Raw genomic sequence first — 16,953 nt, 5'->3', positions numbered from 1 at the left:
GTCTGTATCTATTTATGAATGGAAGCTACAACTAATATTTCGCATGTTTGATAGCAAACATGCTGTTTGTAAAAGCTTGTATATGGCAATATGTGGTTCAATACTAGGTGAGAGCTTATTATCCTATATCTACCTGCAATTTCATCACCTGATGTCTAGCTGAAATCTCTTCAATAATTGATGTACCAGTGTACAATTCATTCATGGGATTGCAATTGCTCCTCACTGAACTATGTATCTATAAAATTTTGCTCTTTCTATATGATGCAATGTATAAATGAGCTTACTTACAACAACACATTGTATGACAAATAGCTAAACTCAAGTTACCCACCATCTATGTGTAAACTTGTCATCTGTTATATAGGTTAGATCTCTTCCATTGTTTGCTATGATCACCATACAGTTATAATCCCCTGTGGATTTCAAATGCTCATAAAATAACCCATGATCTAACACTGCTAAATATTCAAAGATATCTTTATGTAATGTAATTATTATATTCATAGTTGTTCTCCCTAGATGACCACCATCAATGTGCGATCATGTATATCTAATATCATCTGGATTAATTTTATTCCATTCACAGTTACTTGGAATCAAAGACAAAAATTTCACACAGAAGACAAGATGAGGCTATAAATAATATTTTGCAGTTTTGTTAACAAATATGCTTTTTATATCAGCTTATTTACGACAATACATCATCTGATTTCTAGGTGAGAGCATATTAGCCAATGTCTACATGTACTGTCGTCACCCAATGTCAAGGTGAATTCTCTTCCATTGTTTGATGTGTCATGTACTATTTTATTTCATAGAAACGCAACAGCTCTTAGTGAACCCATGATCTATCTATTTAACATTTATTTACCTTTTTTTATAATATGTGATACATAAACACACTTACTTATGACAACACATCGTACAACAACCATATACAGTGTCATGTTCCAACATCTAGGTAAAATCCCTTCCATTATTTGATACAAACAACATAATTATAAACCTGTCTAGGATTGTAATTGCTCTTTAACTAAACTGTGTTCTATTACTAAACCTTAATGCATATCTGTTGTCCAGTCGTTATTTTCACACAATAGTCTTTCTAGACGATTAGTATCAAATGTGCTATCATGAAATATGATATGGCTGATGGTTAAGTTAGTCTTTCTACTCCTCATGGTATATTAGCAGTCATTACCATAGAACATAATAGGATATACGTAAAAGATATATGACTGAAACCAATCTAAAAAAATTTTTATTGCATAAGGTTTCAGGCTGCACAATTTTATATCGTTATCAGTAGAACGAGATCTACTACACAGTAAATCTTCTTTTACAGATCGTAATTTAATACTTATTATAATCCATCTATATATGGTATTCCTTGTGAAGGCTATATAGTTTTTTAGCCTAATAATGTTTGACTGACTTTGTAAACTAGTTGGAAATGGGTAGCTGAAAGCATAGTACTGTACCAAATCATGGAATAACTATAACGAACGTAGCTTTATTAAGCTCGTTTTCATTTAAACACTGACGAATTACTAACAGCTTCCAAATTAATCCTTGCAAGGGTATAAATTTTTGGCTGTTGGTGGTATTTTCATATCCTGAATACAGATCCATCGTTATTGATCTTACAGAAGGGGTGAATGAAAGTAATCCTGATGGTTTTGTTGAAGAAAGAATAAGACAAGCAACTAAACAGGTAGACATATTGCCAGACATAGCTGATTCGTTGCATGCCATTCATTAGCTTGCTGATCACTGCAGTGAACAGATTGTGTGATCTCGTGACAGACTGTGTGATCCATAGCTCGTGTGTAGAGCACTTTGTTGTGTTGGCTCAGGAAAGAGCTCTACTCGTAGCGTGGATCTAACATTTTCTTTGGAATGAAATCTTGTTTATAATAAAACTTATACTTAGAGCATTTTTGTTTATTTTTTATTTCTTTGCAGGCAACTCTGTAGTGTATTGCACTTTTTGTGCCTCTTCCAAGTGACCATTAGAGAGACAGGAAGGAAATTTGACGTAAACGTTTTTTAGCGAAGTGTCAAACTGAGAGAGATGAAATTTACTAAGGAGACAGTAAAGTATTTCCCATAAACAGTTTTAGTTAGGCGTAAGCCAGAGAGAGAAAGAGAGAGAGAAATGAAATTACTTAACGGGGCAGATTTACACAAGTCAGTTGAAGCTTTGATATTCTTTTTCGACATGGAAATACCGTAGAATTGGTAATACTTTTTTAAAAATGGCGCCATTTTACACATTTCAGGTGAAGTTTGTATATTTTATTGATGCCACGTATGTGCGTGTGAGATAAGAGGTACAGTATTTGACATAAACATTTTGAACATGCCGCCATCTTGGATTGCAGCATCAAATTTGAGGGGGCTACAAAGAACAAGTAGAATACCAGAATGAGATTTTCACTCTGCAGCGGAGTGTGCGCTGATATGAAACTTCCTGGCAGATTAAAACTGTGTGCCCGACCGAGACTCGAACTCGGGACCTTTGCCTCTCGCGGGCAAGTGCTCTACCATCTGAGCTACCGAAGCACGACTCGGGCCCGGTACTCAAAGCTTTACTTCTGCCAGTATCTCGTCTCCTACCTTCCAAACTTTACAGAAGCTCTCCTGCGAAACTTGCAGAACTAGCACTCCTGAAAGAAAGGATATTGCGGAGACATGGCTTAGCCACAGCCTGGGGGATGTTTTCAGAATGAGATTTTCACTCTGCAGCGGAGTGTGCGCTGATATGAAACTTCCTGGCAGATTAAAACTGTGTGCCCGACTGAGACTCGAACTCGGGACCTTTGCCTCTCGCGGGCAAGTGCTCTACCATCTGAGCTACCGAAGCACGACTCGCACCCGGTACTCACAGCTTTACTTCTGGCAGTATCTCGTCTCCTACCTTCCAAACTAAGCCATGTCTCCGCAATATCCTTTCTTTCAGGAGTGCTAGTTCTGCAAGTTTCGCAGGAGAGCTTCTGTAAAGTTTGGAAGGTAGGAGACGAGATACCGGCAGAAGTAAAGCTGAGAGTACCGGGCGCGAGTCGTGCTTCGGTAGCTCAGATGGTAGAGCACTTGCCCGCGAGAGGCAAAGGTTCCGAGTTCGAGTCTCGGTCGGGCACACAGTTTTAACAAGTAGAATAGTTCCGCCATAAAGGACTTTTTTCAATTATGTCATCTTGCATTTTTTAAAACTTCCCGCCACCGCCATCTTGGTGTTTTAAATTTTGGTGACCGTCATCTTGGATTATTTGGTGCCTGCATTGCCAACTAGTCGTGACCTGAGAACTGTGCACCAAAAAGTAGGTAGCTACACTGCTAGAGGGTTCCCTCGAAAGTATCTCACATGCAAGAGAAGGGAGCAGGATGCCGGCTGTGGAGACTGCATTCCGAGCCAGGCAGCCACACAGAGCGCATCGCTAACGCTGAGCGCTCCACTGCTGCGAGAGAGAGGACGTCGTGGCTTATCCAAGCTGCCCAGTGGAGGACACTACTGTGTGCTTTTCTCACAGCACTAAGCAAAACTGTCGTGTGCACTGAGCAGGATAGGGAAAAGAAGGAAACGAGGAAAATTTGGCAAGAAGTCCAGAAGTGCCTCAGGCAGAGACTGTGCTTCACCAACCAATATGACGAATGATGATACAAATGACCTACTGACTTTCGACGTTTGACAAATATCAGAAAGTGAAGAGAACCTCACGTTTCAGAACTCTGGGGACGAAAACTGAGCCACTTCCGAGAAGAGGACGACGATCAACCATTGTAGGTAAGGACAACGAATGGTCTGATGCGGATTGACGACCAACTGATGACTGCCGAGGATCACGAGGGCCTCGAAACTGAGACACTACCCCATGCATTAAGTACACAGGCGAATGCTAGGCAGACTTCCACGGCAACCTATGCTGTGTTGCCACATTCGCTTTCGGCGTCAAGTCTGTGGACGATGGCAGCACACTAGAGATATGAACCAAGAGACCGTCAGAAATCGGGTGGAGCAGTCTAGTACAACCTACATCCACTGATACCACTGGTAATCGATGTCCCAATGAGGAGCTTGCTGTGGATTGCGCACGAGAAGTCGGTCGAGATGGGTTCAGACGACATCGGACTTCAGGAGGCAGCAGTACAGCTTCATAACCGCAACCGACAGGAAAACTCCGCCCTCTTCATCTAGGACGCCCACGCGAGACTTCAGCGGGATCTTCGAGGTCTCGAAGTTTTCAGGCTTCCGAGTAACAGTGAAGTCTCTCGCCTCTGACCCGGACACATAGCCACAGTGCTTCAAATGCCAGGAAACTGGCCACGTAGCAAAACGCGCCACAAGGCGCAGCAGTGAGCAGGAAAGTGCGTGTCTGTAGGCCACGGAGGACAGCGGGTGGCGTCATGGTGAGGGCGTGAGGCGTTTAAAGACTGTACCCGCTCCTCAGACGAATAAAAAGAAGGTGGAAAACTAGGCAAATAAAGTAAAACGAGATGTGGCGAGTGAGGGGCGAGTGCAACAAGCAGCCCTGCCGCCTGTGCCAGACAAAGGCGCGCACGCCTCGACTGCGCAGCGCCAGCCTGTGGGAGAACTCCAGAACCCCCCAGTGAGAGGTGAGGGAAGCGACAGGCTGACGCGGCAGCAGTCGCCGAGACGACGACGACTCGTTAGTCGCGGAGGCGTCCAGCCGAGCAGGTATACTACTCCACTCGTCGTGCCCTTAGCGCTAGGATTTCACCCGGAACAAGTCCCGCCCATTCACCCGCATCCACGCCTATCCATAGTGTAAGACCCTCCCCTAAACAGCCGCCAGTTCTGCAAGCTACATCAAAGTTGTTATCGTCACAGTCCAACACATGTTACACTGTGATGAGATTCAGTAATGATAAGAAATTTAAGTTTTTCTGGATAGTGATTTAATATGAATTTGCATTATTAAAGAAATAAAAATATTTATAGAGAATTGAAAGCATTGCCAGCAATAGAAAACAAAAAATAACGTGATGATGTTTAAGGGCAATAAGAACAAATTTTCATCAACTAATTCACTTATTATAATACGTTTATTTGAGGGAAACAGCAGAGCAAGCATACAACGCGTAAACAATGGTCTTGAATATGTCATGTCGGTACCAAAGCCACGGATGCAGTCGACTAACTCTGTTGTCTAAAATCAACGTTATATAGAAATAAGTGAAAGTCGTTTGGTTTATGTAGGCTCTCATAGTAGCTCACTAAAATTAAAGAATATAAGAATGCCATAAAGTAGAAATGCCTAATGAAAGCAGTAAGATATTTGGTTATATGACATATTTCGTTAGTATTTGCGTGGGTAATGGGTGAATTTTAGCTTGTAAATTCGTCCAATGCCATACCTGCGCATTATAAACGAGGTTATAAAGAATTGTGGCTGTTTCTGTGTGATTACTGACCTATATGCTGTTGGAAACGTCCCAGGAAAATAATCTGTCATTATTTGTCCCGTCTATTTTTAACCAAAAGATTTATTAACTTCTTAAATGTCATTCAAACCATTTTTAAAAATAATAATGATGATGTGTATGTTTGTCACAGAGCAGTTAAGGAGGAAATAAATGCTGCAGTGTTTCACGGCTGTAAAAATGGTTCAAATGGCTCTGAGCATTATGGGACTTAACTTCTGAGGTCATCAGTCCTCTAGAACTTAGAACTTCTTAAACCTAACTAACCTGAGGACATCACACACATCCATGCCCGAGGCAGGATTCGAACCTGCGACCTTAGCGGTCGCGCGGTTCCAGACTGAAGCGCCTAGAACCGCTCGACCACTTCGGCGGGCTTTGAGGGTAGGTTTTTCCTGTTGTAGCTTTAGGTGCTTTTTCTCACATAGAAGTATGTTTCTTCATAGGCTATTCATCTCAATACTGAGTTCTCGCATTTAAAGAATTCAGTGCTAAATTGTTTTCTCTTATGTTTGCTGTGGAAGTACCTGGCACAGCTGACGCCAATTGTGCACGTTTTTTGTAACGTGTCTTTTAACTATCTGGCAAAATTTAAGACCTAGCAAGATATTAATTTAACATTCACTCCAAGTACAGCCGAACGCGGTAAGCCACGTGGGTCAACTGAAACGATGCCCAGGCGCCGAACAAAGACCGGGAAAACCGGGAGTGAGTGGGCGGGACTTTGTTCCGGGTGAAATCCTGGCGCTAACGATCCCTCTCCACTCGGGACACTGGAGGAGGCAGCCGCGAGCAAATAGCGCAGCGTTCGCCTCCAGAACACAGACGAGCCGACACTCACTCACCAAGCAGTGAGGACGACTGCACTCACGGTCTCGAGCCACGAAACTCAGTCGCGACGGCGGTAGCTCACGGCGACGGAACAGTTCGCGGCTGCAGAGTACGACGCCACGGTGGCAGCACCGGCAGCTCCGACTGAGGTTTTTGCAGGTTTCCCTCTGTCGTAAGACGAATGCCGGAGCTGTTCCCCTTATATCATCCACCCCCCACCCTCCAAATAGACTCCTAACGAGGAGATATAAGCTATAATATCTCACCCCAAGCCTGCAGCAACCAGAATAAAGTAGACAGTGACAAGAGAAGGCTGCAGGGAGTACTCACCGAGGGCGGGGGCGTAGGCGGCGACGGCCATGACGGCCTCGCGGTGGCGCAGCTGCAGCCAGACGTGTGTGCTGCTGCGGACGCGCCCGTCCGGCCCCACGCTGGCGTTGGTCGTCGCGAAGCCGTGCTGCTGCACCTGCCACGAGGTGCCGGGCGGCGTCGCCAGCCTCAGCTGCCGGCACACGCGACGGCCAAGGGCACAGTGACGGCATGACGTGGCAATAGCTCGGTGTAAATTTGTTAGCCTTACAGTACGATGAAGCAGCTCCATTTTGGAAAAAACTGGACATGTGCGAAGAGTAAAGTTTCAACCACTATCTCTCGATGCAGGACATCCTTCTCTAGCATTACCTTTCCTCGACTGTAGTTGTCGATACCAGAATTATTTTTCGAATTTTGGACAGGTCAATGTTATCTCGTTGCTTTTTTGAAAACTTTCATGTGGTTTTATACATAATACGTTGTATTTCAAAAGTGGCTCTGAGCACTATGGGACTTAACAGCTGAGGTCATCAGTTCCCTAGTACTTAGAACTACTTAAACCTAACTAACCTAAGGACATCACACACATCCATGCCCGAGGCAGGATTCGAACCTGCGACCGTAGTGGTCCCGCGGCTCCAGACTGAAGCGCCTAGAGCCTCTCGGCCACTCCGGCCGGCTTATATTTCAAGCTGAAATTTATGAAAAGGAATTACTTTAAAAAATATTTAAGTTTCTATTTTTTTTCTTATAAACATTTGAAATTACGAAATATTTGCACAATTAAAAATTCTATTACTAATTGCTCAATCCTATACTGTTTACTATGTTTATTTTTGTATTAATTTATGAAATATTAATCGAACTTATTAATGTAACAAAAACTAGACGGAGTAATTTGTTAACAAAAACTATAAACCCTTTGGAATATTGTTTTTCCGCAGAGTGTGGGAGTTGTAAGCTTCCTCTGATGTGATCAGATGTACTTCTGTATAACAGGCGCAAACAATGTGATTTCCGCTTTGTTAATGTGGAAAGTCAAAAGACTGTATGATATACTAAAATGTGAGAAAATATATTTACCTAAAAAAATCTGCAACAACACTCTTTAAATTTATTTAGCTCAAATCAACCCTGAGGACCTGATGTGAGCCATCTCAACATGACAATCTAAGTAAACTTGGAAGTTTATTGTAATCTTCGCTCCTCTCAAAAATCTTCATAAAGACTTTGCTTACTAATTACTTGGGCTGGTCATCGTTTAATGTGGACAATAGCTGGAAGAAGGAAGGACGGGGCTCATTATATATTCTAGTGACCAATTTCCTAGAAGAACTAATTAATGTACACATCATTGACGGAAAAAATAATCTGAGTGTTGTGTAAAATCTAGCTTTTGCAGATCTTCAATGGAATAACGTTATCAATGGAAATACACACCGCAAAACTGATTTCCTGTTTGATAATGTGTAGCTACAGTATCAAAAGAGTACTATTATCATATTCACATCAGTGTATTGTACATTTAAGCTACATATTTTCTGCTAATTTGTTGTTAATTCTTAAATTATTTATGTTCAAGACTTTTTTGCATTATTCAACATCCATTATGACAATTTCACTTAGGACTTACGATACCTGGGTTTTTGTAAATATGCATTATGTACTCTTATTTTATGAAGTGTTCCACATCCTTGACAATCTCCTCACTGTGAATCTATATAACAAAACTGAAACTTTGCTTGTCTTATAATGAAACTCCACCATAACAGCTAAACATGGAATTAATTGATTTTTTTGTCAATTTTGTATATGGCAGGGTATTATCAGTTGTTTCTACAGGCAGTCATTAACAGTTATAAGGTAGCTACTCGAGAAACTTTAGGTTTCGTGACTGTATACAAATAAGAAACACTATAATAGTAGATCAGCAGGTCACACAACATATGCATAATTCTATTGCACGTTGTATTTATAATGGCATGGTATGAGACACATGTTGTGAAAGAGTTAGACTGATAAACCAATACATTTTGGCAGCCATTGTCTGCCGTGAAACTGAATAGCACCTGGTGACACTGCAGACACGTAAGGAAACGAGCAGAGTATACGAGCGCAGCAGGGATGAGTGGAGAGTGCTTCTGACGACGATACGAGCCAAAAGTGAGGAAATCCGCTGCCACAAGTGACTCTGACAAATGGCAGGTCATCACGGTCTGGAAGACAACGTCTTTCAAAAGGTGAGGCTGGTTGGCTGTTTGTATAATACGGTCTCGAGCACCAATGGAAAGCGGTCGAATGACGGCGAAACCACTATGCTGGACGTCCGTGCTTCATCATGTACCATGGGCGTCGCTATCTGTCCTGTTCTATTGAGCAGGAAGTACTTCTGACGAAAGAGTACAATCGTGGTACAGCCACAAGCTTTTTGGAGCACACTGTTTAACGCGCTCTGTCGAACATTGGGGGATCCACAGCAAATTAGCCGTAAGAGCGCCCGTGTTGAACTGACAGTGTAGTCAGTTACTATTGCAATAGGCACTGTATCGTTGAGACAGGGCGTGGATCAATGGAAAAGTATCACGTGGTCCGATGAATCTCGTGTCTCGTTATGCCTGACCGAAGGTGGTGTCTGGATACGCCGTCATCCAGACGGATTGCTGCTCAAAACGTGCACTGCGCCGCGGACACACGCCGATGTGGGCAGCATTACGTTACAGGGGACGTTCGTGTGCACTTTTGTGGTACCTGTGATAGCAATTGGAGTCACCATGACAGATATGGACTATGTGATCGTTACTGCGGACTACCCTAATGCTTGATGCCTTCTCGGAAGCGACGGCATCGTCCTGTGGGATGTGAACAACGTGTCACAAAGCCACAACTGTGCTATAGTGGTATGACGTGTATGATAGTGAGCTCACGTGTATGTCTCGGCCACCAAATTCGCCTTATGTGAACCCAATGGAATGCGACTAGGACGCTATTGGCCGCCAGCTCAACGCCCATAAACCACTGGCCCGTATCGAGAATAAAATTTTCACACTCCAGCGGAGTGAGCGCGGATATGGAACTTCCTGGTACACTAAAACTCTGTGCCGGACCAAGACTCGAACTCGGCACATTTGTCTTTCGCAAACATTTGCTCAACAGACTGAACAGCCCTAGCATGCCTCACGACCCGTGCTCAGCACCTGCCCACCGAAATCAAAGAACCCGAGTTCGAGTTTCGGTGCGGCACACAGTTTTAATAAGCTAGAAAGTGTCACCAGCCTGTAATTCCGGTGAATTGTGTGAATTACCAAATACTTGCAGACTCCATCCAACATGGAATCGCTATTGTACTGTTTTTCAAAGAGTGGAGCAACGTGCTGTCAAGCAGCTGGTCATAATGTCTCGGTTCAAAATGGTTCAAATGGCTCTGAGCACTATGGGACTCAACTTCTGAGGTCATCAGTCCCCTAGAACTTAGAACTACTGAAACCTAACTAACCTAAGGACATCACACACATCGATGCCCGAGGCAGGATTCCAACCTGCGACCGTAGCGGTCACGCGGTTCCAAACTGAAGCGCTTAGAACCACACGGCCACACCGGCCGGCATAATGTCTCGGCTCTTCAACGTGTGTGTATGACGCTCAGCTAAGTACTTCTTATATAATCTACAGATAGTCCTCAACTGACACAAAATTAGCTGCTCAATAGTGAAAAATTGCAGCTATGTAAACATACAACAGAGTTTATTATGCAGGTACATTTCCCGGGTTTTCCGCCTGATAACAGTGAGAAAAATACCACAATTTTTCATTGAAATAATTGTTAGGCATCATCTCACATTCTAAATTTCTCATACAATACTTATACGATGATGTAAGAATGCATGGTTTCGCGGCTATATCTGTTAATAAAACATTCTAGGGTTTCAAGCCGCGTCAAGTGGTTTACTGCCCACGAGCTTTCGGCAGAGATCCTCTCTGCCATTGTCAAGTGGATGACTGGCGCGTGGTTGTCATTGCCGTGCTTATAAAGCCGCGCCGTCGCTCGTGACGTCACTGGTGCTCGGTCCCGCACCATATATGGTAATGTTTTGGCCGCGCTACCACCGGGCCCGCTTCAACTCCCTCAACACCAGATCCCACGCTGTACTCAGCTGCAGTCCACCGTCTCTATTGAGGGTGTTGTCAGAGATTCTAATCTCTATGGCCTGGTTTATCACGCTACCCCAGAAGCCATTAGTCTGTTTAATAGTAGACATCTCATCGAATGGAATTCGGTGTCCGTTTTCCAGAGCATGTTCTGCTACAGCTGACTTTTCGGGACAGCACAGACGGTGACACCTTTCATATTCTATGCCGCCCTGTTCAATAGTGCGAACAGTCTGGCCGACATAGAAGTGCCCACATGCACACGGTATCTTGTAAATTCCTGGCGTTCTGAGGCCTACATCGTCTTTCACAGATTTCATTGGTTACCGGATCTCTGCCGGCTGCCTGAAGATTGTGTCTATTTTATGCCTCTTCAGGAGCCGACTAATCTTCCCTGCTGTCGAACCACAAAACGGTAAGAATGCAACCTGCTTGTTGTCTTCTTCAGAGATCTTCTTCCTTTAAGGCTTGGATGACACTGCTTGTGATGGCCGAGCGGTTCTAGGCGCTTCAGTGTGGAACCGCACGACCGCTACGGTCGCAGGTTCGAATCCTGCCTCGGGCACGGATGTGTGTGATGTCCTTAGGTCAGTTAGGTTTAAGTAGTTCTAAGTTCTAGGGGACTGATGACCTAAGATGTTAAGCCCCATAGTGCTCAGAGCCATTTGAACCATTTTGAACTGCTTGTGAGATCTGTTTGTTCTTGTAACCGTTTTCCTTAAAAACTTTGCGTAAGTGGCTCAATTCTCTCGGCAAGTTTTCAGCGTCTGAGACGGTTTCAGCTCGATGTACTAACGTCCTTAGATGGTTCAAATGGCTCTGAGCACTATGGGACTCAACTGCTGAGGTCATTAGTCCCCTAGAACTTAGAACTAGTTAAACGTAACTAACCTAAGGACATCACAAACATCCATGCCCGAGGCAGGATTCGAACCTGCGACCGTAGCGGTCTTGCGGTTCCAGACTGCAGCGCCTTTAACCGCACGGCCACTTCGCCCGGCCCCACGTCCTTAGAACTGACTGTTTCTGTTTTGGGTGATGGAAGCTGGTGTCGTGCAGATACCGATCCGTGTGGGTGGGCTTACGGTAAACGGTATGACCTAGAGACCCTGCAAAGGCGAGCTGTTTTTATCGCTACGTCGACGATACCTTCGTCGTTTGGCCAAATCGACAAGAAAAGTTAGTAGAGTTCCTGGAGCACCACAGCAGCATTCAAGAGCACATCAACTTCACAATGAAAGTAGAGAAGAAGGGTTCCCTGCCATTCTTGGACGTGTTTGTCTGCCGTAAACCCAATGGGTCTCTAGGTCATAGCGTTTACCGCAAGCCCACCCACACGGATCGGTATCTGCACGCCACCAGCTTCCATCACTCAGCACAGAAACAGTCAGTTCTGAGGACCTTAGTACATCGAGCTAAAACCGTCTCAGACGCTGAAAACTTGCCGAGAGAACTGAGCCACTTACGCAAAGTTTTTACGGAAAGCGGTTACAACAACAAACAGATCTCACAAGCAGTGTCATCCAAGCCTCAAAGGAAGACGACCTCTGAAGAAGACACCAAGCAGGTTGCATTCTTACCGTTTTGTGGTTCGACAACAAGGAAGATTAGTCGGCTCCTGATAAGGCATAAAATAGACACAATCTTCAGGCCTCCGGCAAAGATCCGGCAACTAATGAAATCTGTGAAAGACGATGTAGGCCTCAGAACGCCAGGAATTTACAAGATACCGTGTGGACGTGGGCAGTTCTATGTCGGCCAGACTGTTCGCACTACTGAACAGCGCCGCATAGAACATGAAAGGTGTTACCGTCTGCGCTATCCCGAAAAGTCAGCTGTAGCAGAACATGCTCTGGAAAACGGACACCGAATTCCATTCGATGAGATGTCTACTATTAAACATTGTTTTCCAGCTTAGGTGACTGAAGTGTGCTGATAAAATCACTAGAATTTCTTGTATGATGTGGACACTTATCTACAATGGGTTTGAGTAAAGAGGCCAAGTACTTTGCCAATTCATAGGTGGCTGCACCAGTGTTACCCACTACAGACGTAAAGACGCACCTTCTCTGTGGACCTTGTGCAGGCCGTACAGATCAGGTAGAACTGAACTATCTGGTCTCGATTTCTTGATGACCTCCTTCGGTAGAGAACTGGAAAGCAGAAGTTCTGCTGCTTCCAGGGCTCTCGGATGTCCAGCCGGATGCAATCGTTGAAGTCCGACGATATTTCGGCGAATAACCTTTCCGCATCATCAGGTGGTTCTGATGGAATGGCCTGTCTGCTCTCTCTCTCTCTCTCTCTCTCTCTCTCTCTCTCTCTCTCACACACACACACATACACACATACACACATACACACCTTTTACTTTCCCCTCGTTGGGGAAGTGTATGGAGGAGTTTATAGCCTGTTGGCTTTTACTCCACAATGTGTGTTGTGTGTGTGTGATTATCTTTGATTGTTTTGGCTGTCTGTGTATTGTGGTGGTGTTCTGGTGGTGTCTTGTACTTGCCTGAGGTTGGCTACATGTTGGGTATTTTAAGGACTAAGGATTGGTATTAGGACTTGGAGATTTTGGGATTTTTTTCTCTTCGTCTTAGTCGTCGAAGATCGACATAGGGCATTTGTGCCCTCCTGAAGGCGCGGTTTGGCAGCTTCTGGAGTTTGTCCAGACGCTGCTTCGCCACATATCCCCAGACTGAGCACGCATACTCCATTACTGGCCATATAATGGCCTGATAGACATTTACTCCTACAGAGCAGGTAATGGAGTGGGTTGTATTGAGGACTGGGTATGGGATGGACATTCAGGCACAGACCTTCCTGTGGACCTCGCCTATGAGGGGTTTCCACATTAGTCTCGAGTCCAAGGTTATGCCGAAATACTTGGCGGATATGCGCCAGGAGAGTCTGGATCCATGTAGGTGCAGGTGAAAGGGGGGGGGGGTGTTGGGGGGTCCAAGTCTCCCGAGTCTCTGGGTCATCAGCAAGCATAGCCGGTGTCCTTTCAGGATTGATGGTGATGCGCCAGCGATGGGCCCAGGTTGCTGTGTTATCTAAAACCCTTTGTCGCCCAGGAATGACCAGGTCCTTATTCGCATTAAGAGTGTAAAAGGCTGTGTCATCAGCATACTGTGCAGTGTGCACCAGGGAGGCTGTGGGTGTGTCCACAGTGTAGAGACTGTACGAAACGGGCCCCAGGACCGATCCCTGTGGCACCCCAGCACTAATACGGCTTTTGTGGAGGTGGCTGTTTCTAGCTTGACAGAGAAAGTTCAATTCGTAAGATAGCTTTGAATTAACCTGACTGTGCTCCCAGGGAACCCCTGTGTGTATAACTTGTATAATAGCTCTTTATACCATACTGAGTCGAAGGCTTTGGCTACATCAAGTAGCAGTATCCCACAGTAGCCTCTGTGGTTGAAGCCCTCTCTGGCTGCTTCCACCAGTCTCACGATCTGTTGTGGGGCGGAGTGCTTCTGTCGGAACCTGAATTGGAAATCCGGCAGAAGTCGCTCGTCGGTGATGTGGTCTCGTATGTGAATAAGCAGGAGGCGTTCATAGATCTTGCTGAGAGTTGGCAAGAGGCTAATCGGTCTGTAGTGCTGCGGGAATAAAGGGTCTTTCCCTGGTTTATGTATCGCGACCACTTCGCGTGTTTCCAGTATGCTGGGAACTCGCAGGTACGAGTAATCTCGTTGAAGACGTTCGCGAGGTGTTCGATAGCCGAGGTTGGGAGGTTTTTAACTAACTGGTTGGTGACACTGTCGTGCCCTGGCGCCTTTTTTGTAGGGAGGGACCTAATTACTTCTGCCACGTCTTCAGGGGAGAAAAGTGGGGGTTCGTCCTCTGGGTCCTCCTCAGCATTGAGGAAGACAGCCAATTGACGACGGACTACCTCTTCGTGTTCTTCATCCTGGGATTCTGCCGCTTGAAAGTGCTTCTCAGAGGTGTCGGCGAAGTCGATGGCCTTTTCAGCATGGCTGTAGGGCAGGCCCCGCTGCCGGCCGCTGTGGCCGAGCGGTTCTCGGCGCTTCAGTCTGGAACCGCGCTACTGCTACGGTCGCAGGTTCGAATCCCGCCTCAGGCATGGATGTGTGTGCTGTCCTTAGCTTAATTAGGTTTAAATAGTTCTAAGTCTAGGGGACTGATGACCTCAGTCCCATAGTGCTGAGAGCCATTTGAACCATTTTTGAACCAGACCCCACTCGCTGTGCAGTGGCGGCCTCCTAACGCATCTTTTGGTGAATTTCTTGGTTGTTTGCCATAGTGTGTGATCGTTTACTTTGAGGACTGTGAGACGGTTTTGCCATTGCTGGTTTCTGTGCTCATTGAGCGCTGCCTTCAGCTCTCTCTGTAGACGATTGTGCAGCCTCCTGGTGGCCTGCTTTCTGGTGATCTTCCACTCTTTTGACACTCTGTTCTTGTGTCGGATTTGAGCTAGCAGATGTTCCAGGAGTTGTACTTGCGGGGGCGGGCCATCCCTTTGTGGGGAGAGGCATCTTCCGCTGCCTACAGCATGGTACCTGTTGGGTCTTGTAACGCTTGTTCTACTGTTTCGGCAGTAGGTGGCGGAGCGCGAGAGATATTAGAGGCGACAGTTTCTCGGTATCGCTCCCAGTTTGTACGTTTGTAAGACGTCTGGTACCGTGGGAGTGCTACTAATTCTCCCACATCGACCTCTAGAATCACTGGGTTGTGGTCGGAGGACATTCTGTTGATTGTCCTTGCGGCCACAAACCCCGCGATCCTTCTTGTGAGGACTATGTCTAACACGTCGGGCCTAGCTCCATTTTTTGGGAAATGTGTGGGCTCGACGAGACACCATGTTTCGAAGTGGTGGTTGCGCTCTAGTTGTCGCAGTTTGGTGCCTGCTCTGGAGGTTACTCTAGAGTTCCAATCGGGGTGTTTGGCACTGAAGTCGCCTCCTATATGAGTTTGCCTTCAATTTGCCCTAGAGCAGCTATGTCTCTCTCCTCTTATAGGGGACGGTAGATTGCAACAATTGTTAGGGGTCCAGTGGCAGTGGTTACTTCCACCGCCACTGCTTCGATTTTATTGGTAGCTGGTAAGAATACCTGGTGGTGGGGGATCCCTCTTTTGATGCATATGGCCACTCCTCCGCCTTGGGTTGGCTTGTCTTTATGGTAGCTAACGTAGTTGGGAACTGTCCCTTTTATTCCCGCTTTTAGGTGGGTTTCCCCCATTACGCATATGTCGATGGACAACAATGCCATCTGCATTAAAAACGGACATTGTCAGACCTTGGATATTTGGTCGTCAATCCATGATGGGGTTTTGAAACTACTGAGGAAGTCGCAGAGGGGAGCGACTGCTGGACTGCTGCCTGAAGGGCAACAAGGATCTGAGTGTTCTGATTCTGGCCTACCTGAATTCCTTCATCATTTCCATGATGAGGTTCATGGTCTGGACCATAATGCCTAACAATTGATCCGAGGGGGTGGACTGAGTGTTGGGTTCCCTAAGGCTTCCTCTGTCATGGTGGACCTGGTTGTTGTTGTGTTTTTCCTGGTGTTGTTCTTTCGCCTGTGTCTGGTATTGTGGTGACTGGGCTTGCGTCGATTTCTTGACGTTTCAGTCGGCGCTCTTTGGTGGAGAGACAACTTCTGCATATGTTACCCTTGGTGTGTCAGGCCTTGGTTTTAGCCAAGTTTTGTCTGTGTGTGTTGTCCTGTTTTGTCTCTCTGTGTGGTTTGATAGGATGGTGGTGTCTTGTTTTGGTGTGTGGGGGTCAGCCTTCGCATCCTTTGCCTTCTGTGTGTGTTTTTTGTCGACCTCACAGCCTTGTTACCCTGCCGTGTGGTTTATCCCACACAGTGCCTACCTTATCTGTGGGTTTTTTTTTTGTTATTGTTTTAGGGCGCAAAACTGCTACAGTCATTAGCGCCCGATCTGTGGGTCCATGAGTTTTATTATGCATGTCCTGGTGTCGTGGGGTTCGTCGCATTTTCTACATCATACGGGGATCTGGCAGTGGGTGGCTATTTGATCCAGTCCCTGACACCTGAAGCATTACACCACCTTGTTCTTGCAGCGGAATGGCTCCGTGGTGACAGGGACTGCCAGAACAGCTTTGATCTCGCGCCTGTTCTGGGGTATGTCTGGCAGAGTGACTTAAAATAACGGCCACTTACTCAGTGCCCCATTTTTGCCCATCTGCTCGCCATTTTTACTGTTGTGTCTAGACAAGACAGCCTA

The 16,953-nt window shown here is 45.7% G+C and overlaps 1 protein-coding gene across 2 annotated transcripts in view; it reads right to left on the bottom strand.

Moving 5' to 3' along the window:
- The window catches only part of LOC124615700 (neuronal acetylcholine receptor subunit alpha-4-like), a 187,584-nt gene that overhangs the window by 56,145 nt on the left and 114,486 nt on the right, over positions 1–16,953 (bottom strand). For both annotated transcript variants that reach the window (XM_047143739.1, XM_047143738.1), the window contains one exon: positions 6,607–6,778. In XM_047143739.1, the coding sequence (XP_046999695.1) occupies positions 6,607–6,778 (172 nt within the window). The remainder of the gene's footprint in view (positions 1–6,606; positions 6,779–16,953) is intronic.

This window comes from Schistocerca americana, chromosome 5, assembly GCF_021461395.2.
Source record: "Schistocerca americana isolate TAMUIC-IGC-003095 chromosome 5, iqSchAmer2.1, whole genome shotgun sequence".
Lineage (NCBI taxonomy): Eukaryota > Metazoa > Arthropoda > Insecta > Orthoptera > Acrididae > Schistocerca > Schistocerca americana.
Note: the sequence above shows the minus strand (reverse complement) of the source record. Positions and strands in the feature narration are given on the sequence as shown.